Source organism: Triturus cristatus, chromosome 2_2 (assembly GCF_964204655.1).
Source record: "Triturus cristatus chromosome 2_2, aTriCri1.1, whole genome shotgun sequence".
NCBI classification, from domain to species: Eukaryota; Metazoa; Chordata; class Amphibia; order Caudata; family Salamandridae; genus Triturus; species Triturus cristatus.
In genome coordinates this window covers 1,075,248,415-1,075,266,960 of record NC_140582.1, presented here as the reverse complement: position 1 = coordinate 1,075,266,960, position 18,546 = coordinate 1,075,248,415, and the positions used below count along the sequence as shown (strand labels likewise).

At 49.2% G+C, this 18,546-nt stretch overlaps 1 protein-coding gene across 1 annotated transcript; it reads right to left on the bottom strand.

Annotated features, from left to right (window-relative positions):
* Positions 1 to 4,897: 4,897 nt before the first annotated feature.
* On the bottom strand, positions 4,898 to 17,852 carry NKX1-1 (NK1 homeobox 1). The gene is made up of 2 exons (XM_085643348.1): positions 17,078 to 17,852; positions 4,898 to 6,046 (listed from the first exon to the last, which is right to left on the bottom strand). The coding sequence occupies exons 1-2, from the start codon at positions 17,571 to 17,573 to the stop codon at positions 5,325 to 5,327; spliced, it is 1,218 nt and encodes a 405-aa protein (XP_085499474.1). The 5' UTR covers positions 17,574 to 17,852; the 3' UTR covers positions 4,898 to 5,324.
* Positions 17,853 to 18,546: the final 694 nt, after the last annotated feature.

Sequence of the window (18,546 nt, the reverse complement as noted above, 5' to 3'; positions counted from 1 at the left end):
GTTCCCGGGATTTCTGGCCTCCCCGAACCAATAATCGAGCTTTCCTGCTTTCTGTTACTTCTGACATCCTGTCGAATGCCTACCTCGGCCATTGCATAGTCCTGTGACCATGTTGTTATTTTTATATTAATTATTAACAAAAATTGCTTCAGTATTTTCATTTTTGTATTCATATTTATTTTGTTATTGTAAAGGTTTTTATTTGCAGTTTTAAACAGTTTGGGTCGTTCCGTTATAATTTGCGTGGGGTTTCGCAAAATGCGATTTTAAATAAAATAAATGAAAACTGTGGTCTCTAATCTTTCTTTAACCAGATTCGATTTTCATCCAAAACCTTCATTTATGCCAAACGCACTCCAGTAAACCCTGTGCGCGACGAATAAAAAAGTCTTCAATTCGGAACTGAAAACTCCATTGATTTTCAACAAAGTATTCCTTCCGTGAATTGATACATAGAAGAACAGATAGCACTCGCAGGACACAGTAACTCTGCCTTCTGCTCCGGTCTGTAGTATGAATCGCTCCCCTCGGTTTAAAGAGGCGGTTCGAAACCCGCCCCAAGCACTTGACGCGGACATTCCTCTTTTAACCACCTGTTCGTGAAATTGTGTCATTTTGTAAAGCAAAACGAATAGTGCAGTGTGTCCTACAGTACTTTTAAAAAAACATGAGCACCAGAACATTCTTTTTTGTAAGTCAACCTGATCAGCCCCTCACAATTTTGTTTCATGTACAGCACAATCGGTTGTGTTTGAGAGGTCACGCTACAGGAAAATATTCTGTTTTCCGCTGGAAACCTCATTCATAACCAATGTCTTGTTATTTCCTGCTTATATTTTTTTATCTAAATAAATGACATTCAAAACGTTCACTGTAGAGCGCTCAGTTGCTCACTGCGGGTAGGCAGCGCTATGTCAAACACACTAATCAAAGACACAAAATGTGCAACTGCTCTGGCCATTTTAGACTCGTTTGGTTATTGTTCACACGGCCTATTGTGCTTATTGGAGGGTTTCTGAAGGCCCATTAATGACTGAACTCGAGCTGAATAAATCTCCACAGCACAATAAAACATGCACTTCATGCATGTATACGTGTATTCTTGTGTATATGCAGCTGTAACTACTTATATTTGCGGAATTGTGCATACTTACAAAGGAGTACCACAGCTCAGTTGGATAAGAGCGCGCTGCTGAGAACTAAGGGGCATATTATCAAGCCAGGCGATAAAATGATCGCCGCTTTAGCGGCAGAAAACTGCCGCTAAAACGGCGATAATTAGCTTGATAATATGCTCTATGGAATTCCAATTGAAGCCCATGTTAGGCGTCCTTCACATTTAACATGGGCTTCAATTGGAATTCCATAGAGCATATTATCAAGCCCATTATCGCCGTTTTAGCGGCAGTTTTCTGCCTCATTTTATCGCCTGGCTTGATAATATGCTCCTATATTCATTCTGGAGGACGTTGGTGAGCTGGATTCCTAGGAGGACTGGCTTAGTGGGTTATCTTTCCGAGGTCGATAAATTGCGCACCGTTTGGTGGGCGATAAGAGTGGTAGAGAACACGAGATAATACGTTTTGATTATTAACTGGTAGGTTCGCATGTTTGACGTGTGCCTATGGGAGAGAACTTATCACCTGAACAGACGCTGACACAAAAACTAAAAATATTTTTTTATTCCAAGTTTATTGACTCGTTTAAAGTTTTTAGCAAACAAAGTGCTTTCGTTATCTTTTGGCACAACACTTCATCATACCGTACAAGTACAAATGTAAAACTTTATTACAACCAGGTGTATATACATAGTGTGCCAAGCAATTATTTTACACATAATACAAATACCGTAGGCTTCATATTGCAAATCTCAGATGAGATTACATTCGCCCCCTCCCCCCTGCAGTGAACTGATACGTGCTTTTAAAAACATTAATTTATGACTATATTTAACTGCAGTGCGCATACCGCCATACTTTAACGTCATGAAACAACTGGTGTATGTTTTTATTTGCCGTAGGTCAGAGACCTAGAGTTCCATGTTTACCCTGAGAGTCAGATGGCTGGAGCAGTATCAGGTCTTTGAAAACATTTGGCCGAAAATTAATTGCACGAAAAAAAACGCGATGAAAAAGTTTTGTTCAAATTTCCTGACCTGCAAAAGGTCAGAAAACTCGAACTTTTTAAAAGTATTAATATTTACTAGAAACGGGGAATGGAATCATGTCCGCAACTAGTAACAAACTTTTTGCTCCAAATATTAAAGAGGAACTGGGAAATTGTTCGACTGAAAGAGCTGCATAATGAAAAAGCAAAATGTTTTACATAATTATTTTAAAAATAGTTTCGTGCACAATTTTTTGCGACCATTTGTTGTCAATACGAAATACCCAGATCCCTGCATAACATTCAAGTCATTGTATTTTAGTGGCCACACATAAGAATGTAAAATAAATAGAATAAAAAGTGCCGGGTCATTTACAGCGTATATTTACAACCCGCTATATTACAAACATTTCGGCAGAACCTGTGTAAACAAAAGCCTTAAATGAGGTAAAGAAGTGGAAGAGTTTCTCGATTGGAACAACCGATCGTATGATATATATATTTCTAAAAACATTTGTAATCTAATTTGTTTTCAAGGTGTTCGCATCCATTTTTTTAAAAGGGGAATGGCAGGGTATATAGGCAGAGGGTGCGTGTCATAAGTGCGGGGCAAACTGGGAGGAGCATATTTTTGCAGGAAACAAGGTGTACAGATATGGAAACCGAAGACAAGATAGGGGGAATAAAACAACCGTATTGATATAAATACAATATGGTTTTGCGTTATAACGGGGCGGGTGAATGTCCCGCCTTTGTTCGAGTCCTGCTGACCAGGAGAGGGCGTGGGGGCAGTTCCTGTGGCAACTCGTCACTCTGTCAGGACAGAAAAGGCACCTTGTATAGTACTTCCGGCACCTTGTATTGTACGTCCGGAAGTTGCGTAGCGTGAGGGTGCGTCTGGCGAACCCCCGCATAGAGGTTCGCAGTCTCGGTGATGCGCAGGGTCTAGTACTAGGACGAGTTTCTTTGACCTACGTTAAATACCACGTTTCGTCAACAGGGGCGTGGTTTAGCTCGCAGTGTTCTCTTATTGCTTTGCCTGCAGCTTTCGTCAAGATGGCTGACTTCCGGCACAGCTGCCGCAGCCACCGTGGATTCTGAGAGGTGCGAGGGCCTGTCAGTCGCTCTAATGATATTGGTCTACAGTGGTAAACACAATGACAGGGGTGTTAGGATGTGTGGGCCATCACTGGGAATTGACTACAAATTTGGTTGTGAGGGCCATAGGGCTATGGCCCAATGGGGTGTGAGGAGCAACGGTTGTGAGGACACAGAGTGTGGGTGAGAATCTGATGTGAGGTCTTGGGAGTGTTTGTAAAAAGGGGTGTGAGGAGCTAAAGGTGGGTCCCAGCGGATGCAACGTGCTTGCATGGCTGGGACGTTCCTCGGAGAGCTCGAGGGATGCAGTGCACGCATATGGCTGGGGCGGTTCTTCTCAGAACCCAAAGGAGTGCAATGCGCTGATATGGCTGGGGCGGTGCTCCTCATAGCCCAGGGGAGAGGGAGAGGGGGGAACCCCATCTGACCTCAGCATATTGCAATCCTCTGGTCTCGGATATCAAGATCCTCTGCCCGTTCACCTCATTTTTCCTTTGAGGAGAACCTCACCTCTCCTGGTTACTTGACCACGTTTAACGGCTAGGCCTAGTCACAGTTCTGTGAGGAGAGCTTCCCCCATAGGAGTTGGAAAACCATTCTACCTGTCCGTGCACCCTGATCTATAAGTAGGGGTGGCCAGACCATCTGTCGGCGAACCTCTTTATCTCAGAGCTGGAGATCTCACTCCGTCTCCTATCTAGTTAGCCCTGCCCCTATTAATACCCCCGTCCCACCCCAGTCCATGAGTGGGAACGTCCGACCCATACACTGCGAGGGCCCCTTGGTCAGTGAGCAGGAGGGTCCAGCTCAAACCCCTGTCAGGGCACCCCTAGGGTCTATGAGTGGGAGATGCTAGCTCATGCTTTGTAAGTGCACTCTTTCCCCTAGGAGTCTCATTTGGAGATCTCACTCCTCTTCACTCACAGGAGCACCTCACTACTCCCCTCCCCCCAACACACAAGCACACAAGAATCGTGGGCTCTTGCCCTGTCAGTGCGCCCCTTGGGTCTATGAGTGGGAGAGTCCAGCTCAACCCATCAGTGCACCCCTTTGGCTTATGAGTGGGAGAGGCTAGCCCATGCCCTGTCAGTGCACCCCCACAGGTCTATGAGAGGGAGAGGTTAGCTCGTGCCCTGTCAGGGCACCCCTTGGGTCTGTGTGTGGGTAGTCCGTCCCATCGCCTGCTACTTTGAACACCATGCTTCCCCCGGTGTCTGACAGTCTCGGAGCAGGCCCTCTTGTCTGGCTTCCCTTTAGTGCCTTGGTCTGTGAGTGCATCATCCGGGTGTAATGGAATTGTTTCCGCTGCCATCGTTGGCGCGTGCTTTTTCCGGGTCTCGCGGCCTCTGCTCACCTGGTTGGCGCCATCTAAATGAAATCGGGGTCAGTGTGGACGCGCATCGTGCTCGAGAGCGCTAGCACCTAACTATGTCCCCCTCCCATAATCTGTCTTGGGGGGGGGGGGGGGGGGCACTGCATCACCTGTGACGCATTTTCTTGTCTGACTTTACATGGTGGCTTGGAGGGTGAGTGTTTGGGGGAGGACGGCGGTGGGTATTATTCCCAAGGCCCCACAAAGCTGCAACGTCTAGTTATAGTTTTTAAAGTAAGTTGTTCCTAATTAATTTTGAAGACAGCGAACACAATGAACTGCAGTAAATGGTGCCAGATGTTGAGACTCTGTCGTCCCCCCCCCCCCCCCCCGGTTCGCAAAATATCTAGCATCTCCTATTTGCCCCATATCACCTATTGGTACACGGTCTGTCTCTGAGCCTCTCTGCCCGGAGCCCTTCTGGTCTCTTGCCCTGTGGCTGTGCTGGGCACACACTGCTTCCTCTCGAGGCTGTGTCTCTCTGGGAGGGCTCTTGTCCCTGTAGTCTCTTGCACTGTGGTGTGTGCACGAGCCCTTGCCCTGTAGTCTCTTGCACTGTGGTGATCACCATGCGTCCTCCTGGGCCTCCGTGCTTCCGAACAGGATCTTGGCCTGTGGTGGGCGCACTGCAGGGGCCTCCGTGTCTCTGCGCAGGGCCCCTATCTCCCTACGGTACGACCACGCAGTAAGTCCAGCGCCTCCTAGTGGACCTTAGAGTCCGTGAGTCCTTGCGGGCTCCAGTCCTAGTCTATAAGTGCGACGTGTAGAAGGCGGGCCCCCCGTAGCCCTGGGAGCTGAGCACGAAGGGCGAGAGCACGGCGGCGGCCGAGTGCGCGGGGAGGAAGGGCAGCTGCGCCGCGCACATGAGCCCGCCTGCGCCCGGGTGGTGGTGGTGCGGGCCCGCGTAGCCGTGGTGGCCGCCGCCGTGCATGGAGAGCGGGCCGCCCATGGGCGGGGAGTGGCTGAGCGGGCTTAGGCCGCCACCCATGCCGCCGCCCCCGCCGCCGCCCCCGGTGGGCGCGCTGGTGTCCGCCCCCGGGTTCTGCTTCTTCCACTTGGTCCTGCGGTTCTGGAACCAGATCTTGACCTGCGTCTCGGTCAGGCTGAGGCTGAGCGCTAGGTTGAGGCGCTCGCACACCGACAGGTAGCGCGTCGACTTGAACTTGTTCTCTAGCGCCACCAGCTGCTCGTAGGTGAAGGCCGTGCGCGCCCGCCGGGGCTTGCCCGACTTGGAGTCCGAGCCCGTGCGCTTCCGCTTGGGCTTGGCCTGCTGCGAGCCACCCTGGGGGCTGTGGGCGGCCCCGGGACCCGAGCCCTGCTGCTCCGCCCGCTGCCCGGGCTCTCGCTCCGGGGTGGTGCCGCTGCTCGGTTCGCTGCACAGCTCCTCCTGCTCGTCCTGCAGGTCGGCCTCGCTGCCCCCGGGGCTGGGGCTCTGCTCGGAATCCACCACCTGGTACAGGTCCGTGTCTTCTGCAAAAGAGAGGGTGCATTGACATGAGCGCACGGGAAGGTTCACAGCATTTTAGAGATGGTACAAAACGTGCATTGCATCCATTAGATAGAACAACACCAGCAGAAAAAGAACTAAAACAGACTGAAAATGGTGCCCAGGTACAATATGGAGCCGTGGTCAGGGCAGGAACCCAACCTCAGCCATGGCAAGTATGCTCACACCGGCCCCACTGTGCAGGTGGCGCCCCCTAGAAAGGGCCATGAGAACCTGGAAGCTTGTCTACCTCTAAACACAGCCTCCTAGGCTGCGGCCTACCAGGGGCATGCCACCATAGATGGGAGCTGTAGGCATGTTGAGATCTGTCCAAAGTAAGCAGGATAGTTTGTTCATGTTGTTAAATTTCAAAAGTTGTTTTTTATTTTTTTTTTTAGAAAAGTTAGTTTGTTCATTATAACGCCCCATGCAGTCCACTGCAGACAGGCTTCAATGACAACAATACTGTTACCTACAAATGTAATAGTTATCACAGCCAAGAAGCTTTCAGTCAACTTTGATTTTGTTGATTTTGGGATTCGAAACCCCCACCCACCACAATCGTCCCCACTAGCGGATGATTAATTCTCCACTGGGCTGAGCCAATGTGTGATTGGCAGGTCTCAAGCCAATGGCTGAAAAAGGCTGGTGGAAGAAAGGGTGGGTGTAAGGTGTGGAGCCTATAATGGTAGAATAGCAATAATCTGTTTACTCCAGACCTAACAAGTAGTCCAGGTGTGCCTGCACAATATGACCATTTGTAAATTAGGCCTCTCAAAGCTGGGCCCACGTGCACAACTCCAGACTAGGCCAGTAAACCTGCTCTTTATTTATGGAACATCGCGGGGGAATGTACATGTTCGTAGTAAGCTTTATAGCCAGGGTCACTGGAATTCTGGAATTGAGTGTTTTTGTAGCTGTGGCGCTTTCCACATAATTAATCATCTGCTTCATAATCTGCAGGTTTTTATCAACAAAGGCATATGGTTGGAAGCTCAAATGGATCAAAAGTTACTTAAAACTCAGCAATACATGCACGTTGCAGTGCAAGGCAAGGCCCTTGGCAAAGGTTGACTGGCCACCTTTTTGTTGCCTTTCACAGTATGTGTCAAACTAATCCTAATGCGCAGATAGTGTCAACATGTAGACAAATAAGGCAAAACTAGCACAAAACATACCCCAATATGGCACATAAATTACCTTTTCTTGGTGCATAAGTTAGCCCACCTTGCTGCATAATTTTGAACTCACCTGCTACATAAAGCCAGTGGCCTTGCTACAACCATCCGAAGTGTTGGTTATGTTGGGATTGGCACTTTACATGGTCATATGACGACATTAACTGTCCTTTGGGTTACACACCTGGGCACTTGATTGACAGGCTACTGAGGGCATTCTATGCAATTAAACAGATGTATGGTGACGTCATCCATATAATGGCACGTGTGCGCTGGAAGTCTGAATTTGAAAGCTATTTTATTGAGTAGTATACAATGGACCACACTGACGTCACTGCCAAAGTGGGCACTGGAGTCGGCCCCATGACAGAGTTTTATGAAGGGAAGTGGAGCACGCCACTGGTCTCAGACCCTTGGCTTCACGCAGACCCTTGGCTTCACGCCCCGCACGTGTGGCTGGAAGCACAGGTATGCCCTGCGATTCCTCATTGTCAGAAACCACACAGCCGCATTGTCAGTGAAAAACAAACATGTATGTTTGAAAAAAGGTACGTGTGAACTCGGAACGGCCAACATTAAGTAGGTTCCGTTCCCATGGTATAGTCTGTTCATTTTAGAGTGTTTAGAACATTTCTAGAAGTTGGCTTGCTCGTTTGCACGTAGTCGGTTCTTTTATGCGAACCTTTCTAAACGATAGATATGTTAAGGTGGAAGTGAACCGAGACCAACCGAAACGGAGCCCCACTACCCCAATTCTTATCTTGAATATTGCCACTACTTTTTACACCTACTTACAGCCCCTTCAGTGGATTTCCAGTTAAAACACCCCTATTCTCTTTCTACAGTCGCACGTGCTACGAGGCCCCTGTTCTTTTCACTTGTGCCGGACGCTTTTTCGGTCTATCTCTCGCAGCTGACACGTGCGGTGTTCTGGAGTCTGGGAGGTGCAACCTGTCAGGGCACCTTGGCATTACTTCCTTCCGAACTCGGTAAATTAACGGACATAAAATGCGAATTAGTCGCATATGTTATGTGTACCGCTTAGAAACTGCAGAAGTGAAGTATGCAGCGCTACATACAAAAAGAAGGGGGGAAGCATCTGAACTGGAACCCGTCTCGACTCGCAGCGCCCCCCGCTGCTCCCCGTAACTCCACCGGTAGCAGGGCCATTACTCGTTTGTTATATTTCAACCACCGAAAACATTTCGTGTCTCTAAACAGATTCATAATAACGCAAACCTTTTATGACTTGCCATGCACCTGGGGGAAACAGTACATTTTACGTGGCTAAAGTTTTACTTGGCGGGAAAAGAAAACTAACTCGCATAAGTATGGGTTTGGAACGTTTCCCTGAATGTCTGCTACTGGGCACAGTTAAGGGAATCTTCTAGAACATTGATGGGTGTAGTTCAAAGACTTCGGGGTGTCGTTTTTGAGACGAGCACGAGACATCTAAACTTTTAAAGAACATCAATACCCCAATTCCGTCCGATGCTTTTAAGGTATATTTTCACTTCCTTGCCACCGTGACTCAGTGACACCGACGCGAAATGAACTGAACGGAGTCCGCGCGACTTTAGGTGCCCAAACTTTTCGCAGTTTGGAGTGACTCGGGCGGCACTACTGCCAGGATATTTATCTGCTCTCTCTTTTTTTTTTATTAGTTCTTCCCAGCCAATAGAGCGGATACATTACATCAAATTCTTTAAATAATTGTATTGATAAAGTAAATTCTTTGAACGTCATTTGCCTCCCACTGCTTGACGTAGAAGCCGGTTCATGACGATATTTTATTTCTGTCACATTTTCCCATGTTTTTGAATTTCTACTAACGACCGATTAAATAAAAGGGCTTTTGGAACTTTTTTTAATAGGGAAAGGGGATTACTTTGCAGTGTAATTTCCCAAAACAGACAAAGTCCGAGCCTCACGAGGTATACGTGTATTTGTAAGGTTTTTTTTGTATTATAGCTTGCAATGTTACAGAAAGGAAAAGTCTAAAGGCGTGCGGTATGTCACAAACAATATCTGAAATTATGGCAGCCCCAAATGGCATAAAATGATACAATAAGTGGCTAAAACTGAAAGAATAGAAATTGATTGACTTTCGTTTATTTTGGCAGCGACGCGACAAATACCATCTTTGTTAACCACCCGTGCAAGCACACATCGAGCGTTATTTCTATCTAAAAGGACAGTGTGCGCACAGCATCCTTCAGAGACTGACAACAAGTTTCCTTCAGCTGCAAGTATAAATGTAGATACTTAAACCTGAAACCAAGCAGCGAGTAAAGCGAGTTTAAAACATACATAAGTGCCTTTTGATTTTATAAAAAGTTTTTTTAATGCAACGTTTCCTTCATGAAATTGTCTTTCGAAATTTACTTTTCTTGTACAGAGGTTCTCATTACACAATAAATGTTGATGTTCGAAGGTATTTCAGACTGTTGTTTTTAGGAGTGGGATTTTACAGTAAATTCGACCTTACAAGCCTACATTTTGCTTTATCTGCACGGGCTGTAGTCGGAGGAAGATCCGTTTATAAAATGGGACTTTATATCGATTTTGCGCGGTTCGATGACGCATTAATCCAAGTTACGGTGATTCCTCGCTTTCTTTTATTTCTATTACGAGTCATCAACGGAACAGAAGTTTCCCTTTGATGCTCGTCACTGGGGCTGCGCTGACACCTGTGGCGCTCTGAATACCAGACTCGCAGTCCTTTAAGTACCATTTAACATCATAGTGTCTACGGTTAAGTTCAGAATCTAGCGCGAATTTTCCCTGATTTTACTTGCACTCACGCATGGAACATAAAAAGGGGGGGGGGGGGAAGGGGGGCTTTACTGATTGGTGTATTTGAAGCCGGTGTGAGTCTTTAAAGAAGAAAACGTTGTTTGGTATATTTACATTGGTCACTAAATAGCAATAACATGAACAACTTATTATCTGTAGCTCTTTCTATCGCTGCTTCGAAGCGCTGTACAATACCGTTTTTACTTCCAATAGTATTCAGTTTATCTGCTTTTACCGGACGAAAGGTTGAGTCAGATGGGCGAGCACAAAGGTTTCTAAGAACTCAGAAGTGTGTCGGCCTGTAAAACAGGTTAAATTGTTTTCCAATGTTCCTATGAACTACTCTGAAAGTAAAGCGATTCCTTTGTTGTAAACGTATATTTTGAAATATCACTTAAATACGATAAATCTTTGAAGTGTGGGTCATTTATCGATTTTTTTGATGTGGACAAATGCAAATTAACATAATTGTTCCGAAATGTTTATGTATATTTGGTTGCATTTTTATAATGCAAGTGCAAATAATAGACTGCACCTGGACAAGCTATCAAAGATATGTTGAAACACGAGACACGGAAGCGAACTTCAAAAAATGATCTTTGAGACAGCGTGTAAGTGAAAATTGAGATGTTTTGCAACGCTCTGTACACATATGCGTGTGTCATATTAGTGCACATATGCGTGTGTCATATGCAAAAGAATGTGTGTGTGTATAGACAGACACCACTGCGTGTAGATATATTCTAATATACGTAGAATCTGTGGCCGGAGACCGAGCAGGGAGTACGCCGCCCCTCCCTGTTTTCCTCTGTCGGGGAGGGGGCGGTAGGATGCGGCTACAGGGCAGGCTCAGGCCAGGCTCAGAATGACTCGGAGTCCCTGTCGGCTTTGGGGCGCTGCCTGTCTCTTCCCTGTCCTTTCTTGTTCCCTCGGCCCTCGCTGCTTTCCTCTGTATCTCGCTGTACTCCTGTTGTAACTCCGCCTAATTCTCTGTTCTTATGTATCCCCCACCCCCCGTTATTCCGTCTTCTTCCCTCTGTGTCTTTCCCTGTCCCTCCCTGCCTCTCTCCCTGTCCCATCTCTTCTCTCCCTGTCTGTTCTCTTGTCTTCCAGTCTCATTCTATCTTTCTTGGCTTCCCTTGTCTTTACTTGATAATTCACGCATCTCCCTGTCCCTCCCCGTATTTTTCTGCACCGCCTGTCCTTGTGAATTTCTATCTTTCTACCCTATCTCTTCCTATCTTTTTTTTGGAATTCCTTCCCCGCTTCTCCGTTCTGTTCCTATCTCTCCTTGGTTTTCCTTCCCTGCTTCTCCCCCTCTGTTCCTGTTTGCACAAGTGACCCGTTACGCTCTGTGAGTACCTTTCTATCACCAGCCTTTCGTGTCTCTAGGAACCCTGTCACGTGCAACTCCCCGCTCCCCCCATTTGCCCCCTCTGTCTGTCTCTCATTGAATAGCCCCTTTCCACTTCCGGTATGAAATTGTTGCATTGCACACACACGAAACACATCGATTGACCCTCTGTGTGTTTGTTTACACCGAGGGGTGTAGCATATGCACAAAACCATACCCACTTACAAACACACGAATAATATTATCGGATCTATCGTTTGCGGACACATTGATGCTCACAGTCTTGCAGTGCAGAGCTCGTGACGTACATATACTACACTGACATGGAGTTGTTTGTATACAGGTATGGAGATGTGTACCGACTCACACGTATATGTGTATGTGACTGTCCAAAAATCTGAGCATGTGATAACACATACATATACACACATGAAGGGGGCACAGACAGGGTTCGGAGATATAGACTCTGACGTCGGCCTTCCGTTTCCATAGGAATAGTTTTATACATGTGAAAAAATATCTATGTATTTGCATTTATAAAACGAATACTTGAGTGTAAAGTAAAGTATAACGCAGGCATTTATATAAGCGTACTTGATATCAACTATCACGAAAATACTCTCACACACGTACTCTCACATAGCTAACACACTTCACTCACCCAATCACTCTCGCCACCTCCAAGCACACTCACTCCTTCATAACTGGACACACACCAGCTTCCCAGACACACGCCTCACTTTCTCTCACACACACGCACATTCCCTTCCGGCACGCACACACTCTTGCGCACACTTGTGTTTATTCTCTGTCACACACATGTAGCACCTTACACATAGACTCTCTCACGAACATAGGTATGCAACCACACAACACATACTTGCACACGCGTGAGCACACACATACTTTCACAAACCGTATAACTCTCTAGCCACCTCCATGCATACTCACTCTTTTATAAATGGATACACACCAGCCCCAAGACACACACACACACACTCTCACACACATATTCCCTGATAGGCACGCACACATACTCTTACACGCGCTGGCTGTTATTCTCGCCCACACACATAGCTCCTCACACAGTCTTTCTCACACACATATGTATGCACCCACACAACACATTCATCCACGTGCACACACACACACACCAACATTTTCTCTCGGGACGCACATTTGGTCACACACGCGTCCTCTTTTTCGCACACATCTCACATACATAGTCTTCCACAGACGCTGGGTCACACGCGCACACACTGGCGCACAAGGACACACTCTCATTCAAACACACACGCACTCTCACGCACACACGAGCTCCCTCGCCCCTCCACGTGCGGCAGTAAATCACCGCGGTTCCCAGATCCCGGTGTGAAAGTTGGAATATTTCGGTGGGGGCGAAAAGCAATCTGCGGCCTCGGTCGAACGCAGCCGCGATCAATAGCCGGCCCTAATAAGTGTAATAGGTTTTAATCGAGTAATTATCCGAATTGTGACCTTATAATTTAGATGTTAGCGGAGACTTTGCAAGCTGCCTGAAAGAGATATGCACGATTCGATAATAGGATATCGACCGGTCGGGGGGACATGCCACTCCGGGCCCGGCCCCCAGCGCCCGGCCTCTTTACGGTGCTAAGCACATTTTGCTTTAAATGTAATCGAAGGGATTTAATTGTTTTTCCAGAGATAACCAGCGTTTTGTCACAATTAGTCCGATTTCTCCTAAAAAAGAAGAAGCCAAGGGGAGAGAGAAAATTGAAACTGTCGCCCTGAGCGACCAGCAGCAGGCCGGGCGGGGAGATGCCTTTGAGAAGGGCCGGTGTCTTTGGGAAGGAGAAGGAAAAGTCAACTGGGGGGGGGGGGGGGGCGGGGGGAGGGGGTCACGAGCAGCCTGGGGGAAGGGGTGACTCTCTCTCTCTCTCACTCTCTCTTATATACACACACACATGCATTGTCTATTGTTGGCTAATCTGTCTAGCTGTCTCTCTATAGACTTACACTTATATGTTTGTATGAACTGTAAAGAGACATGTTTAAGTGCCACTAGAGTGGGGTAGAATGAATGTTGTCTTTGGGTAAATTATAAAACACAAGAGACAGCTAACCTCTCATGTGCTTAGAAGCCCTGTGCCTGCTTTGTCGCTCTCGCTCGCTATGGTGGTGCTCAAAGTGTGTAAGTGGGTGTTTTGTTTAGTATGCATGAGGGTGACCCCTGAGCACCACGAGCTGCGTTGTGCTCACCGGACTGGTGTGTAGCAGGAAGTGTTGTGATGGCTGTCACATCACCTGTAAACGTGAACTCTGAATTCGACGGAAGTACTGTGTTGTGGTGCTTACAATCCGTGTGCAGTAGTGTGCGTGTGTATCTGTGTCTTGCACTAATAGATTAGTGCGTACATTCCATAACTTTTACTGTTGTACTAGCCTGCCTTGTGTGCTTCTCACAAGGTCCTGAGTGTAGTGTGAGCACCGCACGGTGGGCGAAAGTTTTTTCAGAGCGGATGTTACACAACAGGCTCGGTAGGGTGCTGTCCGGGGTGCATGTAACACTCAGGCCTTGTGCAGAGCCGGAGTTACACTACAGTCTCGGTAGGGTGCTGTCCGTGGTGCATGTAACACTCAGGCCTTGTGCAGAGCCGGTGTTACACTACAGGCTCGGTAGGGTGCTGTCCGGTGTGCATGTAACACTCATGGGGGGTGCAGAGCCGGTATTACACTACAGGCTCGGTAGGGTGCTGTCCGTGGTGCATGTAACACTCAGGCCTTGTGCAGAGCCGGTGTTACACTACAGGCTCGGTAGGGTGCTGTCCGTGGTGCATGTAACACTCAGGCCTTGTGCAGAGCCGGTGTTACACTACAGGCTCGGTAGGGTGCTGTCCGGGGTGCATGTAACACTCAGGCCTTGTGCAGAGCCGGTGTTACACTACAGGCTCGGTAGGGTGCTGTCCGGTGTGCATGTAACACTCATGGGGGGTGCAGAGCCAGTATTACACTACAGGCTCGGTAGGGTGCTGTCCGGTGTGCATGTAACACTCAGGCCTTGTGCAGAGCAGGTGTTACACTACAGGCTCGGTAGGGTGCTGTCTGGTGTGCATGTAACACACATGGGAGGTGCAGAGCCGGTATTAAACTACAGGCTCGGTAGGGTGCTGTCCGGTGTGCATGTAACACACATGGGAGGTGCAGAGCCGGTATTACACTACAGGCTCGGTAGGGTGCTGTCCGGTGTGCATGTAACCCTCATGGGAGGTGCAGAGCCGGTATTAAACTACAGGCTCGGTAGGGTGCTGTCCGGTGTGCATGTAACACTCAGGCCTTGTGCAGAGCCGGTGTTACACCAGAGGATCCATAGGGTGCCGTCCGTGGTGCATGTAACACACCGGCCTTGTGCAGAGCCGGTGTTACACTACAGGCTCGGTAGGGTGCTGTCCCTGGTGCATGTAACACTCAGGCCTTGTGCAGAGCCGGTGTTACACCAGAGGATCCATAGGGTGCCGTCCGTGGTGCATGTAACACACCGGCCTTGTGCAGAGCCGGTGTTACACTACAGGCTCGGTAGGGTGCTGTCCCTGGTGCATGTAACACTCAGGCCTTGTGCAGAGCCGGTGTTACACCAGAGGATCCATAGGGTGCCGTCCGTGGTGCATGTAACACACCGGCCTTGTGCAGAGCCAGTGTTACACTACAGGCTCGGTAGGGTGCTGTCCCTGGTGCATGTAACACTCATGAGAGGTGCAGAGCCGGTATTACACTACTGGCTCGGTAGGGTGCTGTCCGGCGTGCATGTAACTCCCAGGGTTTGTGCAGAGCTGGTGTTACACCGCAGGCTCTGTGGGGTACTGTCCAGTGTGCATTTAACACAGAGGGTTTCTGTGTAGGCTCTGTAGGGTAACCGTCCAGGGTTCATTTAACACAGAGGGCTTCTGCAGAGCCGGTGTTACCACAGGCTCGGGTGGGACCGGCCAGTGTACATTTAACCCTCAAGGTTTGCACAGGCTCGGTAGTTACCGTGCAGTGTACATGTAACACTCAAGGTTTGCAGAGAGCCGGTGTTACCACAGGCTCGGTAGTTACCGTGCAGTGTACATGTAACACTCAAAGTTTGTAGAGAGCCTGTGTTACCCCACCAGTGTTCATGTATAGCCGGTGTTACACCACAGGCTCGGTAGGTACCATCCAGTGTGCATGTATCACTCGGGGCTTGTACAGAGCCAGTGTTACACCGCAGGCACAGTTGGTACCGTCCAGTGTGCATGTAACACTCAGGGCTTCTGCAGAGCCAGTGTTACACCACAGGCTCGGTAGGTACCGTCCAGTGTGCATGTAACACTCAGGGCTTCTGCAGAGCCAGTGTTACAGTACAGGCTCGGTAGGTACCGTCCAGTGTGCATGTAACACTCAGGGCTTCTGCAGAGCCAGTGTTACATTACAGGCTCGGTGGGTACCGTTCAGTGTGCATGTAGCACTCAGGGCTTGTGCAGAGCCAGTGTTACAGTACAGGCTCGGTGGGTACCGTCCAGTGTGTATGTAACACTCAGGGCCTGTGCAGAGCCAGTGTTACACTTCAGGCTCGGTGGGTACCGTCCAGTGTGCATGTAACACTCCGGGCTTGTGCAGAGCCAGTGTTACACTTCAGGCTCGGTAGGTGCCGTCCAGTGTGCATGTAACACTCAGGGCTTGTGCAGAGCCAGTGTTACACTACCGGCTCGGTAGGTACCGTAGGTATCGTCCAGTGTGCATGTAACACCGAGGCGTGCAGTCTCTAATGCACCAGTGCCTTATCCCTCCGGATGTGTAATAGTTTCTCTTTCAGCAGGTAGCTCCGATCTTTCACTGAGATCCCCATCGGCCTCCTTTCCTCCACTCCAGCTGTGCCCGTTAATTTTGAAGCATTTAGCAGAAGTCATTCGCTGGCAATGCACGATAATATTGCAGGTGAACATTTCAATATGTACTTTCATTACATTTTTAAAGTGTACCGCCCTCTCTCCTTTCCCTCCCCACGGGGGCTGCGCACAGCGGTAGTACAGCAGAGATGGGGAAACTTTCACTTCCGGGTTTACTTGTGTCATTAGTATAACAGGTCAGACGTGCTAAGGTGCCCCTATGGTTTGGGTTTAGTACAGTATGTGTGGGGGTGAACGAGGGAGTGGTGCATTGTTTTCACAATTAGGGCAATTGCCAAAGCGCCACGCGGTCCGATGTCACTGCTGCGCGTTTTAACCTTGTGTTTTGACTCCAATGCACAGGTGAACAGCCTGGAATAGTGAGAGGCGCTTCGTGCACGCTTTAGTTTCAGTTTCCAGTCACTTGTGCGCGTAGGCGCTACCAGTCTATTTTCACATTTGATGAACATCGATGGAACCTGGCATTCCCCAAAATATGAATTTGGAGGAAATCAACACATTTCCATAAGATTGGGGAGCTGATCGTAAAATGCGATTAAATGGCATTCTTGCACTAGGAAACGTACTCGCTTAAAGTATTAAACATAAGAAAAAACAAACAAAAAGGTACATGAATAAAAAAACAATAACATATAATTAGCTGTGACTCTAAAGAGACTTAAACCACTGTGCACTAATGGTGCGTGCCATATGTACGGTGTGTACTTTGGGCGCGTGCTGTACTTGCGCCTCGAAGGACGCAGGAGATGCCACAGCAGGGTGGACGGTGATGGTACTTACTGTTAAACTCGGGCGCCTTGACTCGGGGCTCGTAGTCTTCGAGCAGTACCCGCTGCTCCGCAGAGTCCGTGCCCTCGGACTTGGACTCCGATGCCGCGGTGATGCACTCGGCGCTGGCCTTGCAGGGCGGGACGCACGGCCGCTTCTTGCTGTTGAACTTGTTGGGGTCCAGGATGTCCAGCACGGAGAAGGAGGTGGGTCTGTGCACGGGGACCGCTGCCACTTCGGGCCCGGGGGTGTGGCAGTGCGGGCTGCCCCCCGGCAGGGCCCCGGGGCACGGGTAGGCCGCTGCCTCGCCGGGGCTCTCCATGGCCCCCGCTGGAGGTGTGGGGTCTCCTCCCGGAGCCTTGTCCCGGCCCCCGTTCATCAGGGTCCTCTCGACGTCTGCGTCCCCGTCCTCCTCAGTCCGCCTCCTGCCAGGCACGGGTTCAAACTCCACTGTGCCAAACCCCCCGTGATGGTGCGCACCGGTGAGGGGGCCTCGGGCCAGGGTCATAGCAGGGGGCGCTGGAGAATGAGCGCCCCGGAGAGTCCTGCGGAGCAGAGGCAGGTGCGAGGTGGAGAAAGATGCTCCGCTGTGGGGATGCGCGCTCAGCTGTCCGTCCTCCTCACGTGGCACCACGGACAGGCACGCTCCTCTCAGCCGGGCGCCTCGCAGCCTATTTATACATTCATATTCAGCCCCGGCTGTAATTGGCTGCAAAGGAAGCCCCCTCACCTCTGGCGGTCTGCGGGCGGCATCATCCTGGGCGAGAGGTGCCGTGTGTGTCAGAGAGAGGGGGTGTCTGCGCCTCCGAGCGGGGAGGGGGCTGGATATGTCTGTGGGTGAGAGAGGAAGGGGCTCCGTGTGTCTCTGAGAGGGGGTCTGGGGTGTCAGCGAGAGAGCAGAAGTGAGAGAAGGGACTGGGTGTGTGTGAGAGGGGGTGGAGGATTTCTGTGTTTGCGAGGGAGAGGTACTGAATAGATATGAGGCTGAGCGAGAGAGGCAAATAAGAACCGGGGGCTGCAAGTGAGACAGGGCTTTATATTTGTCTATAAGAGAGGGAGCACTTATGTCTGTGAGTTAGAGCGCTCGGGAGATAGGGGACTGACTAAGAGGCGAGGCCTGTGAGTGAGTGAGCCAGGAGGGACAGGGTGTGTCTCACTGAGGAAGAGAGAAAAAAGTTACCTATATCTGTGAGTGACTGAGATGATGTCTGCGAGACAGATAGAAGGGGGCATGTGTGAGACAGGTGGGCAGAGACTGCAGTTGTGAAAGTTAATGCTTACGGGTGAGAGGGAGTAGGGAAACATGGGCAATATTTCACAGGCTTCTGTAAAATGTGGGTTTCATCATCACAATGAGCGCCCCTAAAGCACACTACAGAACTTGACTATTGCTAGAATGAATATGTGGCAAGGGAGAAGAAAATTATGTGGCAGGGCTAGCTAAAGCATGCAGCAAGAAAAGAACATTGTTCAGCACATTC